At 41.8% G+C, this 15,307-nt stretch overlaps 1 protein-coding gene across 2 annotated transcripts in view; it reads left to right on the top strand.

Annotated features, from left to right (window-relative positions):
• The first annotated feature begins 885 nt into the window (after positions 1–885).
• herc3 (HECT and RLD domain containing E3 ubiquitin protein ligase 3) overlaps positions 886–15,307 on the top strand; it is a 35,861-nt gene continuing 21,439 nt past the window's right edge. The window contains exons 1-10 of one of the 2 annotated variants that reach the window (XM_083655483.1): positions 886–1,205; positions 4,604–4,763; positions 8,311–8,387; positions 9,912–10,133; positions 10,958–11,049; positions 11,285–11,415; positions 11,543–11,694; positions 12,717–12,790; positions 13,306–13,430; positions 13,648–13,707. In XM_083655483.1, the coding sequence (XP_083511609.1) occupies positions 983–1,205; positions 4,604–4,763; positions 8,311–8,387; positions 9,912–10,133; positions 10,958–11,049; positions 11,285–11,415; positions 11,543–11,694; positions 12,717–12,790; positions 13,306–13,430; positions 13,648–13,707 (1,316 nt within the window). In that variant the 5' untranslated portion in view covers positions 886–982. The remainder of the gene's footprint in view (positions 1,206–4,603; positions 4,764–8,310; positions 8,388–9,911; positions 10,134–10,957; positions 11,050–11,284; positions 11,416–11,542; positions 11,695–12,716; positions 12,791–13,305; positions 13,431–13,647; positions 13,708–15,307) is intronic. The other variant, XM_083655484.1, reaches the window with a different exon arrangement.

Here is a 15,307-nt window from a genome sequence, read left to right as displayed (position 1 = left end):
AAAGTATGTTGGCTCCCTGCCTAAACCCTCGAAATGTAGCCATCTAACGTAACCTAACGTTTGTAGAGACAGTTAACCATCTATCTAACGTCTGACTACAGAATTCAGAACAGCTAACGTTATTTCTAGTTCCTCAACAGCAAGATAAGATAGCATCATGGTAACGTTAGATGAGGCGCGCGCAGCCCACATCTAGCTTAGCTAGCTAATCAAAATGGGTTTCTGTAACTTCGAGAGAGCTTGTAACGTTACATAACGCGTTAAACAAGCGCAAACATGTACAGTTAGTTAGGGCCCACTGGGGCAAAAATAGAGGGGTGTCTGTAGCTGAAATTGTAATTGTCCTTGACACAGTTGTAGTGTGGAAAGTTAGAAGGTTCGTGGGTTGATCAATCATACCCCATTTGTTTGGATAGTCTGTCCCAAACAGATGGGGATGCCATAGGCATCCCATATACCCTCTCCATCTCTCTCTTTCTGTCACCTTTTGCTTCCCCCTACACATTCTCTGTTATCTTTGATATTCTGCCTGCATATTACCCATGGCCATTGGCCTTGCAGTGCCGGTCAGTGGCACGCATGTTGAGAGTGGATTGGTGATGAGGCAGGACCGTTTGGAGCTGCTTAAGCAGGGATTACAGTGACAGGGTTTATTTAGACACGCTGCCTGGGTCCTTGTCGTCACAGTGCTTACATCACTCTCACACACAACCACACCCACTTCTAAACACCTCCCGAGTCCGTACTTAATACGTAAAACATTACCATGCATTACCATGGTTCATACACAGAGTACAAGGCTAAGCATGTGTTCCTTCTCAACAATCATGATATTTGATCTCCGTTTCCTTGCCTCCTCCAGGTTTGGAATTCACACCAAGGGGAGAAAGCAGGGCTGCTGTCAGGCCTGAACATTTCCATCTTCCTCTATCCATCTCTCTGTCTCTGTTCAAACTGGTGCTCATCCCTCTCCCTTGCCGCCATGCTGTGTTGGGGAAATGCAGTGGATGGACAGTTAGGCATCGGCGAGGAGAGGAACTCTGTGTTTGAGCCAAGGAACTGTCAGGTGTTCAATGGTAGGGGACTGAAAGAAGTAGCCTGTGGAGGGCAACACTCCCTGTTCCTGCTGCATGATGGCAGTGTGTATACATGTGGCTCCAACAGCTGTGGACAGTTGGGCCATGACAAACCAGGGACTTCACCAGGTAAGCTGTCAGTCTGAAATCTCAGTTATATACATTACATTAGACATGTGCAGGTCTAGGCCAACAAACCTGATTTAAGTTGACTACACTTCACTAGGGCAAATATACACAATAATAACAATAATAATAATAATAATAATACGGTTATTGCAACTCTTGCTTTTGTGTCATTGGAAACATCTAAAAAAAAAAGAAGACCACTGAATGTACAATGGTCAAACACAAGCATTAAGAGAATGATTTGAGAATGAACAACAGCTATCCATGCATGGTGCTTAAATTGATGGCCTTTTATATCAATGGAGAATTTAATCTCTTTGCCACACAATGGTTTTATGAATGATGCATTAGGTCTCCCTGACTAAACTGAAGGATAATACAGCAGACCCCTGTATATTCAAACTTCTGAATCGACAGGTAAACCAGAGAGACATATTGATAAAAGAATATGGTGATATTAATGTAAACCTTATTGCATCATTTTTGTATCTTATTATGTTATCTATGCTATAGGCAACTAAAAGCATTTTAACTCCAAATTTGACTAAAGAGAGTGTATGTGTGCAGACATTTTGTTTCTGTGTGTGTGTGACACTATTAAATAGGAAGGAGAGACGTAATGCGCACTGCCTTGCAATACACTAGAGACTACATTTGACTACACTTTGCACCTGCAAAAAGACTCTGAACGTGTGCAGATACAGTATCCTGATGATGGAACATTTCTATACATGTTAATGTTGCAAAATGTTATAATAACATAAGCTTAACATAACATACCGGTAACTGCTCTGCCTCCATTTCCAGTGTTGATTAAAAAAGAAGTTCTATAGTACCTGGAAGGAAGGACATATGAGAAGCTGATATCTATATCTACATTCAGCTGGTTAGATTGTACACTAATTTGGGAATCAATAGATTGCTAGGACTCTCTCATAGCTGCCAGTGAGATTCCATACAGTGGTGAGTGTGTTGCTATCGTGTGGGTGGAGGTTTGTATTTGTGTGTTAACTGTGAATAGGCATGTGGGAGAATCTGAAACGACAATGAATACAAGCCAGTATCATTAGGCCCTAAAGAAACAAATAGACTAAACCTAAAGCTTAAACCTTTCTAGATTTGTTCACACTCATGAATTGTAGTGTAGACGTATTGTTCTAAATTATGCCAAAATAGTTTAAGTGATTTAACCTTCTGTATGAAACCTAATACCGCATAGCTGGGAACCACAACCACACAGGAAACTAGTACAGCAGCTAAAGTGCAAATCGGTTGCACACTGTTTGGTTGTCTCTCCGCAGAGGTGGTGCCTACTTTGCCGTGGATGTCCCACTTTTCTTTAAAGCAACATAATGCTAAAGGCTGGTTTGTGCTTCATGCGTAAAACAACAGCATCTGTGTCGTGGTGCCTCCATCCAGGATTGGCTTAACAAAGAGTAACCTGTGTGATTCCACTGGTGTTATTTATTTTCTTGTTGGGCGATGTGGAGAGCTTCCTACTTGAGAAGCATGATGAACTAACTCCATGGTGTACACACTCCTGTGCGGCTTGCTGCATTTGACACATGAACCAGCTCTCAGAGTTTTGCATGGAAGCAAGCCCACCTCTAAGCATAGATTTCTGATTTAGTTGTAGAATAAAACAGCATGGCACATCGTCTTTTCCTATCTGAATCTCAGGTTTTATTGTTTCCACAGTGCATGTTTATTGTTATGCTTAATCATTATGTTTTCAGGTTGTCCGTATGTCCGTCCCTCCGATTCTCGTTACCACAATATCCCAGGAACGCCTTGATAGATGGAATTGCTTCAAAATTGGCTCAAACGTCCACTCGGACTGGGATGAACCGATTAGATTTTGGTGTGGTCAAAGTTCAATGACACTGCGATAGGGCTGCACAATATATCGTTTAAGCATTGTCACTCATCGCAATGTGTGCATGCGCAATAGTCACATTGCAGGACGTGCAATGTCAAGTAATGAGGCAAATTAACTTAATCACTTTTTTGCTGCTTGATACGTAGCACTTAGCACACTAGCATCCTCCCAATCACTCTGGCTGCAGATAAAAAAACACTTGCTACTACGTCACCCACACAACTTACCCACTACCTCCTGAAAGGGGCAAGGCTTGATGAGCTATTCAAGTCATTTGGTGAAAATTCCTGTATTCTTTCATATCGCAATATATATCACAGAAAGAAAATAGATTGCAATGTCAGTTTTTTCCAATATTGTGCAGTCCTACACTGCGGCCTCATGACCGCCATTTTCATTCTCATTCATGTGATATCTCACGAATGCCATGAGGGAATTTCTTCAAATTTGGCTCAAACATCCACTTTGTCACAAGGATGAGCTGATTAGATTTTGGTGGTCAAAGTTCAAGGTCACTGACTTCACGACTGCCCGTTTCATGCTTGTTAACGCGATATCTCAGGAACGCCTTGACGGAATTTCTTCAAATTTAGCTCAAACATCAACTTGGATTCAAGGATGAACCGATTAGATTTTGGTGGTCAAAGTTCAAGGTCACTGATACCTCACGTACCCGCCCGTTTCAGGACCGTGGTGAGGGAAGGGGGTGGGGCTAGGGGAAAGTGGTCGTAGCTAGGGATAGGAAGGTCATAGAGAGTCGGGGTTCGAGGGATGGGCAGTGGGAATGGTTGGGGGGATGTGGGTGGTTTTGGGGTAGGGGACCGGGGTAGGACCATTGTCCATGTTGAAAACGATTAGCCGTCACGTGTTGTTGTCGAGGTACTCCCAAACATTACTGCACTGCACTGTGGGCGTCACGGTATTTGTGCTTGTATGAGTCTGGACAGACATGGATGAAGACTACTGACTTGTTGACGGAGGAGGCTTACAACCGCCAGGCGGTATTTCTAGTTTGTTTATGTAATTATGTAATTTTTAAGAAAAACTATTGATCTTCTCAGGATGTCATTGGACTTTCCATTATTTTTGATTAGATAGAATGCCAATGCTGAATCCCATTAATGTGTTCAGTCAGTATATGAGGGCTTTCTTTTTGAATGCCCTCTGTTTCAGCACATTGTGTAACTTCATCAGATACCGATCAGAGTTTACAGCTGGCTAACTTTAACACCACTGTGATCATTAACAAACTAGAGGTAGGCCAGGCCTAGATGTGTTTGGACAGGCAAAACATCTTTCTGTAAAGGTAGTACCCGGACCAGGCTATTGCCTGCTAAAACAGAAGTTACCTGGTAGCCCTAAAAAGGAATTAGCTAGTAAACTGAACTGAAAATATTGCACATTGTGAAAGTGTCAAATAGCAGAATTCTGAAGTCAAGACTGTAATTTTTAATTACATTGTCAATGTCCATGGAGCTGCTTCTTGCTCTCTCTGATGAGTCCTCCCTCCTCCCCACAGAGTTAGTAGGCGCTCTGGATACACAGAAGATAGCGGTGGTGTCATGCGGCCGGGACCATTCTGTGGCGGTGAATGAGCAGGGCCAGGTTTTTGCCTGGGGAGCTGGTGAAGGGGGGCAGCTGGGCCTGGGATCTGCGGAGGAGGCCGTTCGTATCCCCAGGTGACCCCGTAGTGCACCGTAGAGGAACTGCAGCTTTTAGTCTGATAGGAGACTCAGAGAAAGTGGACTTCAGCAAAATAACATTTTAAGAGGTGCAGATAAGGACAGGAGGCATACAGGAGCATGCCAAGCTGCCAAAACAAAAAAGGAGTTTTGAGCATCCAAAATAACAAAGCTATGAATGCTGCCATTGTCTTGAAAAAACGTTCATTGTCGCAACACAGAGAGAAGGCATTTTGACATCAGGGAATACCATTATGCCACCACAAAGTACTAGTGTGAGTCATATGGCGTCATAGAAGATGACATCACAGAACCATCAGTGCACTAAAGACTGAAATTACAATTGAGGGAATAATCATAATGACCCTTCAAATCTAGTCATTTGGCCAGAGGATAGTGATCTTGGTTCTTGGTTAGCGCTGACTTGTGTCCTCAGTCCTGTTTACTCCAGTTAGAATTGTCAGTGTTAACTCAGGATGTCAAAATTGAATTGCTGGAAGAACTCCATATTTTGCATTAATATACCTTTCAGTCAGATGAAGAGCGGTAGAAGAGACCTGAGGCCTGTACCACGAATTGAGATAAACAGATCCAGGATCTGTCCCATTGATCTGGTTTGACTTAACCAGACAATCGCAATTGCGCTAAATGATGCCACGAAGGTGATTATCAGCTGGGTCTGTCAATTTAGGATTTCCCTATCCAGCTCTGAGCTCGTGCACATGCTCGTCCACAGGAGCTCGTGTCCACGAAAGAGGCGTGGTTTGTAACAACTAGCTAATCACAATGCAATATGGACAGGTCCAGATTTTACAGTGCCAGACACGCCTATTTCCTCATTCATTCAAAGTGCACACACATTAATTAGTGGGGCTTTACTGTATGTCAGAATCAAAATCAGTGTTGGATATTAGTGTGTTACTGAAGGACTGTCTAAAGTTACTGCTTTTATTCAAATCAGTCATTTGGTTTTTGAACAGCGGTTTCTGCCTCCACAAGCCTACAGCAGCTTATAAACTCAATAAAACTGGCATGTCTTTTTTAGGGTTGTGCGACTAAATAGCCATCCTCAGTGAAACATGGCGATGGTTCCACAGTGAAACATGGCGATGGTTCCACAGGGAAACATGGCGATGGTTCCACAGTGAAACATGGCGATGTACGATGGCATCGTCATTGATGGGGGTGGGGGTTAATTAAGGATTGATGAAGTTCACATTTACTACAGGACAGCTGAGCTCTACATGTCATGAGAGACCAGCGGGCTTGGATAGGCTACGACTACAGCACAGAGCCAGGTGAATGAAGCAGTAGCCTATCACTACCAGCAATATTGAAAGGCGCAAAACAAATAACATTAACGTTACAGATCCTGACCAACAACATGTGTGTTGAATTTAACTAGCTGGAAGAAAACGGGAAGAATTACTGGCGGATAACGTTAGTATTCGTGTGGGCTCAGTTTTGAACCTAACATGACGTTAAGGAGAGATAGAAACACAGCAGCAGCCTTTGTAATGGAGCGACTTCCAGGAAACAGGCGAGTTGAATTCACAGTTGGAGACTTGTAACATTACTCACATTGATTGGGTTGAAAACAGGAAAGAACGGGAAGTTTCTTCTTTGTCTTAACATTTTCACAACACCACAACCGACTTATGCCGACTCCGCTCTACCGCTTATCTGAACTGGGGGCACAGGGCAGGGCACGCTTGTTTAGTGCCACCCACGTGTCGAGTTGAGTGGATTTGGCCTTTTTTTATGATTAAATCTGCTCAATTTTAATTCGAACAGATAATTAATCACGATGGTCCGATGTAGAAGGCTCAGAGGTCGATGGGGGTCGGCCCATCGACGATGGTCAATGCCATCGTCCATCGTGCCAACCCTAGTCTTATTTGTGAGTGGAAGTAATGTGTAATCTGTCTAAATTTCCTAAATCCGTAACCCTATTTAGACCATAGATTTAGAAACGTAGGTTCAATGAATAATTATCTCTATCACTCATGATGTGTTTGGTCGCACTGATGGAATAATTCCTATCATACCAATAAAAAAATAATGATAATAAAAAAAAGAAAAGCTGCTGAACTGAATCGACACGGTGCCGGCATAGTTTTCATTGATAAAAATAGCTTATTTTGTGGTCACATATTGGCAGCAGAGGCATATTTCATACAGGACTAATGCTGGAAAAGATATGAAGATTTCAGTCACATCATACAGGCCAAAAGTAACACAGTTGCAGCTGCAAAATGCAGGAGTAGCCTAGATATGAATTACATCTGTGTGTAGGCTATCCCATTAAATTGCTTAGATGTAGGCTATTCTGGCGTATATGACATGTCAGCCTCAGCTCCATTGCGCACACAGAACCGTGGTGCGCTTTGGAGACGTTTATGGTAACCTTTGTTTTTACACCAGTGATTTAGTGACATTTCTCCACGCACCGTTCACCTGCAATCGGCGGGGTCAAACGTAACTACTTGGGGACAAATAAAAATGATTAAATATAAAAACAGTGGTAAGTAGGCTTAATTTAATGATGTAGAACAAGTGCAAGGCTTCAGTCCTTGATTAATTCAACAGGAGCCATTCATGTTTTTTTCTTTTGTGATTTTCATTTGAATGCCATCTACTTTTCATATGGGGATCCTATATGAATGGTGACTCGCTGTCTCCAGAGAGCTGATTGGTCAGAAGGTGGGTCTTCCATGCATTTTGATCTTATCCTCTGAACTTAACCTGCTCTGGAGCAGGTTAGCCGTGGCGTGCAGCTTAAGTTGCCACGGTGATATATCTTGGTAAGATGTGAACTAGCAGCGTTGCACGGCAAACCCAGGGTTAAACCAGAAGTTACCTTGCGAAGCCACTAATCCTGCTTTGTGGTACAGGCCCCAGGAAAGGGCACTGCTCCAGAAAAAACAGAGTTGAGATAAAGACCCTCTTCCCCCAAGCCTTTTCTTAATACGCATCTCAGTTACACTAAAAGTTGGATGCTCAAAACCTGTAAAGCACATTTTTTAATTTAAATAAAGACGATACTATTTGCATGATTGATACTACTTCTACTTATATACTTATATTCTGTATGTCATTCTATATAGTTTTAAAGGAAGATTATATGGTTTATCATCAAACACAATTTATTTATCATCAGGCCCAGGGTATATTTCAGACCTTTTCTCAACTGGCAAAAAGAGTAATATATATATATATATATATATATATACCTCTACTTAATACCACCACAGGAAATACACATGTGTAAGTGTGACTGCTAGTAAGTACAGTGTTTTAGTGCTTTGCAGAAAACCATTGGTGATGCTTGACAAAGCATCATTGTGTCATCACAAAAACACTGTGACACATGACAGAAAATAATGATCACACCACAAACTACTATTACACTGATCAAAATCAACATGAATGATTGTGACATATTTCCTGTGTCCAAAATTTTGATGTCTTAAGTCCAATAGGAAACCTGTAGCCATAATGTGAGTTTGCCCTCTTGAACAAATATATTTCTTGTTTTGCCTAGGTTGATCAAAAAGCTGTGTGAGCACCGCATCTCTCAAGTAATGTGTGGCAACCAGCACTGTATCGCACTTTCCAGAGGTGAGATGGCACAAACTCTCCATAACACACTGTCAGTTTAGCTACTGTATTGGACTAGACCAGTGATTCCCAAACTGTGAGCGTGGAGGTACTGCAGGTGGGCCGCGAGTGGTCTGCCAACACTCTAGATTTTCGCAGGTAATCAAATTGCTGTAGCAGGGTCATTTTTTAAAGCTATAGTAGAGATCCTGTTACCAGAATAAACTAGAAGACCTAAGGCACCCATTGGTACCAAGCATAATATGCTAGCTTGTCGGGAAGGGGGCTAAATAACGCTCCAAACATAGGTTACATTTTGGCGAGGGGAAATTATTTCAAAGGGGTTCCTTGACCTCTCAGCTCAATTTATATAAATGAAAATTGGTCCAATGGGTACCAGAAGTCTCCCCTTCACAGATAAGTTTTCACAGCCTAATAGCTTGTGGATTGATTTCCTCTGTTGTTGCTCATCACATTTTGTCTCAACAAATGTGATGTGCATGCAAATTGATGAGTAAGGGGGGAGAAAATGTTGGCAATGTGCTTTTGGGTATTTTGCCGAAATGTTTTTGTATGTGGATGGATTATTAATTACCCTCATGCCCAAGTTCACATGCTCCGTTAATAAAATAAAATAAAACATATAGGGAAATACATCATAGTCTCGTGTGTTGATCAGAGTTGTGATTAAAGGGTTGGGTGGGCCCCGGAAGATTGTCAGATTTCAAAGTGGGCCGCGGCATCCTTAGTTTGGGAACCCCTGGACTAGACTGCTCCAGTGAGCGGAGTGTTGTAGGCCTACATTTTTACCACCTCAGGTTAAATCACAGTAGCTTTTTGCAGACTCAGATAGTAACATACTACCACATCAAAGTTAGCTAAGTCTATACTATTAAAGGAACACGCCAACGTTTTGGGACATTCTCCTATTTGCCATTTTCCCGATAGTAAGATGAGTAGATAGATGCCCTTCTCTTCTCTGTGCATGGAGTAGAAAACCTAGCCTACCCCCTTTAAGTCACCAAATACACATTGCAACAGCGCCAAAACGCTCCTACAGTATGTACATGTTGTGAGTGACTCATGTACTCACCACACTATGAAATAATAATGTAAAATTATGAGACATTGTAATTTTTGAAGCAAATAGATAGCCGGAACTACTTCCTGACCAAACTGGAAGTTCCCGCTATGTATTTTGCTTTGAAAATTACAATGTCTCATAATTTTACATTATCATTTCATAACTTGGTGAATGCACAAGTCAAAACATGTACATAAGAGCGTTTTGGTGCTGTTGGAATGTGTATTTGGTGACTTAACGGGGGTAGGCTAGCCCGTTCTGTAGACTACCAGCCATTTGTGCTAAGCTAACTAGCAGGAGGGGCACGTCACAACTTTCTAGTGCAAGCACAGAGAAGAGAAGGCCATCTATCTTCTATGGCAAATAGACGAATCTCCCAAAATGTTGACAAGGTCCTTCAAGCAGTTGAAGGGATAGATGTTCCGGCTAACTCTGTTGCGCGTTCCTCCTCTCCCTCTCAGATGGCCAGCTGTTCACATGGGGCCAGAACTCCAGCGGTCAGCTGGGTCTGGGGAAGGGAGAGCCCAGCACGCTGTCCCCGCAGCCCCTCAAGTCTCTGTCAGGAATACCCTTGGCACAGATCACTGCTGGGGGAGACCACAGCTTTGCGCTCTCCTTGTCGGGAGCTGTATTTGGTTGGGGCAAGAACAGTGCCGGGCAGCTGGGGCTCAATGATGAACAAGGTACAGTAGAATGATGACACATGATGGGGTTTTGGGTGGGATGAGCAACAGGGTGGTGTAGTAAGCATCAAAAGGCCTAGGGTCAAGTCCCTCCGTAACACTAACAGCATGCACCCACCATGCCAAGATGTCCTAGAGCAGGAGATGGACACTCTTCTGTAGCTGACCTTGCACTCTGGCCTCCCAGTGTATGGAGGCGGGGGGGGGGGGGGGGTCCATATGTTGGAGTATCAAACAAAGAAATATGAACTTGAAAATGAAGGGGGACACATCAGACTTCTTTGTTGTGGAAATGCCTTTTAGAAGTATTGTAAGTTACTAAATCAGCAGTGTAAGTGTGTGTATTAAGCATTAGCTCCAAGATCTAGTAGTGTGTGTCATCAAATACTGTATAATTGTTCTATTACCTAATATAGACTTTGAATACTGCAGGTCAGGTTGTTCTTGTCAAGACTAGTCCTTGCAGTCATGTGGCATGGGAATTAAATTACCAATAAGCTGATCTTGCCCTGCAGCCTCTACTTGAAACTGGTTTTGGGCAATGGCATGACTAAACAAACTAAATCAGCAGTAAATACAGGAAAGTGAATCTGAAAGTCAATCATGTATCTAAAAAGTGTAATCAATTAGTATTTATTTAATACAATTATTTATTGATCTATTATGTATTTAATACATGATACAAAGTATAGCCAATCTCCCTGCACATAGTTATATCATCCAGTTTTCCCCCACATCTCGCACTCAACTGTAGGAGGACACGCACGTAAACCAATAGCAGTGTAGAGCTATGTAACCTTGCTTGTTTGTGTTCCTTTTCTCAGATCGTGCTGTCCCGTGCCACATCAAGTTTTTGAGATCCCAAAAGGTTGTTTACATCAGCTGTGGAGATCAACATACAGCTGCCCTCACAAAAGTAGGAATATAACTTTATTGTTGCATGTGAATAGTGATACCGGATCCAGACAAATTAATCTCCAGCCATAGTCCAGCCACATCTCCAAGATGTGCTGTGTGTGTTTGGGTGGGTGGGTGGAGTCTTTGAGTATGAAGGATGTTATTTAGTTTGACTAACTGCCAAGCTATGCAAAGAATGTCTGTCTCAAACACCAGTAAAAAAAACAACCCATACTGTGTTGTCTGTCTGACAGGATGGCGGCTTGTTTACATTTGGTGATGGCTCGCGGGGTCAGCTGGGTCACGACTCCACCAACAATGAACCTTTACCCAGACGAGTGCTGGAGCTCATGGGCAGCGAGGTGTCTCAGATCGCCTGTGGCAGGTACGAGACTGGTACTGGACTGGTACTGGACTGGTCGCCAGAAACTCACAAATACTGCATGTGTTCCTCTGCGTCCTAAATCTTGTGCTATCTCTCTCTCTCTCTCTCTCTGCATTGTATGTCTCAGGCATCACACATTGGCGTTTGTGCCTTCCTCTGGTATGGTGTATGCATTTGGTTGTAACAGCCATGGCCAGCTGGGCACAGGAATGCGGGGGAATGCCAGAAACCCATTTCCTGTCAAGAGCACACTTCTCACAGGACATTTCCACAGACCAGGTGACCAGATGGCTCATTGCTGGCTCTTGTATCTTTTATGTGTTTCATAATGTCACTGTGAGTTGATTAATGATGGCAAGTGTTAAATAGGTAAAAGGTTTTCATGATTTTATTTTATTTATTTGTTTTATATACAGGCGGTTACTTCCAGGAATAGGTGTCAATTGGATATGGATAGGATCTACCGTAAATTCCGGACTATAAGCCGCACCTTTTTCCCCGTTTTTTGGCCTTTTTTGGCCCCTGCGGCTTATATAACGGTGCGGCTTATCTATGGATTAAAAAAAAAAAAAAAAACTCTCTTTTTTAGCACTCTTTCTAACTATAAATCCACTTCTGTTTTAATTTCCTCTCTTGCCCTCTTTTCACCACACTGTATGACACTGTATGACACTGTGTGCACTGTAAATAACAACACAGGTGGTGTTGTGTTATGTTGTTTTGTTGAAATGTTAATAAATGGGAGCATTACATATGGTAATTAAACATTAAAACACAATAAAAAAAAAAAAAAAATACCATTAAAACACCCGCGGCTTATAGTCCGGTGCAGCTTATATAAGAAAAAAATAGTCAACTTTGAAGGTGCGGCTTATACACCGGTGCGCCTTATAGTCCGGAATTTACGGTACTGTTAAAATCAAATGCTTCTCTCTTGAGCATATTGTCAATTTAATTAAATTGTCTTTGGTAAATCTCAAATTATGTACCGGTAGTATGAAATTGCACAGACAAGGAGCATTGGTACTGTCTCATGCCATCTAGTGGGTTGTAGGGGAACCTCAGCTTCAGGTGGGAAAAATAACATGAACAAACTTGTAGCACGTCCATCAAATTAGAATTTCACTAAGAGACCCCCCCACACACATTTTGATGTACTGTATGTTTGACATATGTAAATATATCTCTATCTACAATTCTCCGTATAGTAGACATAATTCTTACCGATGTACCAACAGTGAACTCTGTTATCAAATGCTGGCCAGCTAACCTTTACTCTTGGTTCTTCCTTTCCTTGTTAGAACCACAACATTATACTGTGACCAAAATCAACTGTGGAGGAGACCACAGTTTCATATTGTACTCTGGTGAGCAGGTATGTGATCTGACAAATGTTGATTTAGCCTTTCTTAGAGAGTTTAACAGTCCACCTTCCTAAATCTTGTTGCCTTATTTATTATTACCCTACTCTTTGCATTACTTAATCCCAAACATTATTGTCTCTATACATTTTATTATAGCTGGATCCCGTAGACTCTGATTTGCCAGTGTGGCTGCTTTCAGTTGAATCAGTTTCAGTGTTTTACCACAAGGCGGCAGCGGTGCCTTAGTTTTGCTTGGTCTTGTATTGTTATACATGTAGCAAATGTCTGGTACGGAGGATATCCTGCAGATTGCTTGGAATGTGCACTGATAAAGACATCACACACGTGCTGTCTCTACAGTGTAATATTTAGACGATTTATTTTATCTGCATGGAGGAAAGGGACATAACCCAAACAGAGGTCTGAAAGACCTTGTACAGCACTGTGCCTGCCACACACAGTGGAAGCACCATGACAAACATTCTTCTCAATGTTATCTCTACTGCATCTGGCTTCCTCTCTGCAGAGCTCCATCCCTCCAGAAGACTTCAGAGTGATTAACATCAGTAAAGGCATCTCCCAGATCAATTATGAAAATTTAAATTCATGGAGGATGAAACTGATAGACAACACAGATTCTAGTGTCACAAAGTAAGTCCACAATGAAGACCTATTATTGCAAGTAGACCAAATCCTGTTTTTGAAATCTCCATGCACTTGTTGCAGATTCTTAGGTTTAGTAGTGGTATTTGAGATTTGTCTATATAATGTGAACCTATAAGATCCATAAAATGAATCCATTCATCTTTTCATGATCTCTCCACCTGTCGGTCTGCTAACCCTTTTCATGGTTGGACTCTGTTTTCAGTGACATCATACTTCTACTCTCCTCCACGGCTTGTTGGAATGCGAGCTTCTTGGACCAAAGGTACTGTACACAAACCCTTTACGTTCCATCCACACTTACAGTATATTGTATATGGCACAACTTAGAAGTATAGCCAGACTTTGCTCACATCATAGCATTTTAAATGGAAGTGTACCGAGGTTTCCAATAGTAAGCTAAGATAACATAATTAAAGATCAGATGAAACTTAAAGGGATACACCACTTTTTTGGAGGTTTAGCTCATTTGCCACATCCCCCCACATAACCACGATACACCATGCCTTACCGGCACTGTCCGCTCAGTTTACAGTCAGCTACAGTCGTGAAGTTAGTAATTATCGCCATAGAATGGAGGCTAATGGTACCGCTGTTAAAAATCTGCCGAAACACGGCGCCAAAATACATGTTGTGCTTCGGGTACTCACCACACGATGAAGTATTAATCCAAAATGCACATAATCTGTCTTTTTGGAAGGAAAAGAGGTCGTCGGCCATGTTTGGAAAGTAGTGCCGGCTACCTCTTTTCCTTCCAAAAAGACAGATTACCGGTATGTGCATTTTGGATTAATATTTCATCGTGTGGTGAGTACCCGAAGCACAACATGTATTTTGGCGCCGTGAGATGTGTGTTTTGGCAGATTTTTAACAGCTGTACCATTAGCCTCCATTCTATTGTGATAATTACCAACTTCACGACTGTAGCTCACTGTAAACTGAGCGGATAGTGCCGGTAAGGCATGGTGTATCTTGGTTATGTGGGGGGGATGTGGCAAATGAGCTAAACTTCCAAAAAAGTGGTGTATCCCTTTAATTAATTAATTATCCCTGTGGGGAATTTTGGCTGTTACAGCATAAAATAGTTAAAGGATACGGCAAAAATAGAATCTACATAAGAATTGAGCAAAGAGGTATTACACATAATGCAGAGTTGCAACACTAGAACATATTGAGTAGAAATAAATGAATGAAAAGTTTGAAAATATGGTGTGCAAAATAAAATACAGAGGCGATAAAAATTGAGTCTCATATGAAAAATATCTGGCAATTTCTAAATATACTGTATGTATTCTATGTGAAACTTAAAATGTGTGATATGTAACCATTGGGAAAATATGAGAATCTAGAGGAAAAATCATATTCCATGTTAGCTAATGTAGATAGATGATAAGGGGCTCAAGACATCCAAGTTTTTAGGTTGCTCTAGCTTAGCAGGTTTTCATTTCAACCAATCACACAATGCCAGCTTATTTTGACTACTGATGTAGTGTTTGCCTGGAATGACAACTTGGGGCCTTGATGGAATATGATGTGAAAACCATAAATGTACTAAGTTGTTTTTCTTCTTTCTTTGAAGCTAAGGAGAAGTTTAATTCAGTTGGGGTTTAACAATTGTAAGTGAAAGTTTCATCATAGAGCAGCTGGCTTACCAGACATGTGGGCCCAAATGAAAGAGGGCAGAGAATGCATATTACATAACTCAAAGCCATGGGAAAGGTTTCACTAGAGACATCATAGGCTCTACTTAATTCACCAGACTAAATATGCTGATCATCCAGGCTGGGAGAGATGTGATCTAGGGGTCAGTGAGATCCATGACCACATTGAGCATATGTGTAGGTGTGGTGGCTATTTTAGTTCAA

The sequence above is a fragment of the Poromitra crassiceps genome, assembly GCF_964638095.1.
Source record: "Poromitra crassiceps genome assembly, chromosome: 19".
In the NCBI taxonomy this organism is placed as follows: Eukaryota; Metazoa; Chordata; class Actinopteri; order Beryciformes; family Melamphaidae; genus Poromitra; species Poromitra crassiceps.
The sequence above is the reverse complement of the archived record's forward strand: the minus strand, read 5'-3'. Positions and strand labels throughout refer to the sequence as shown.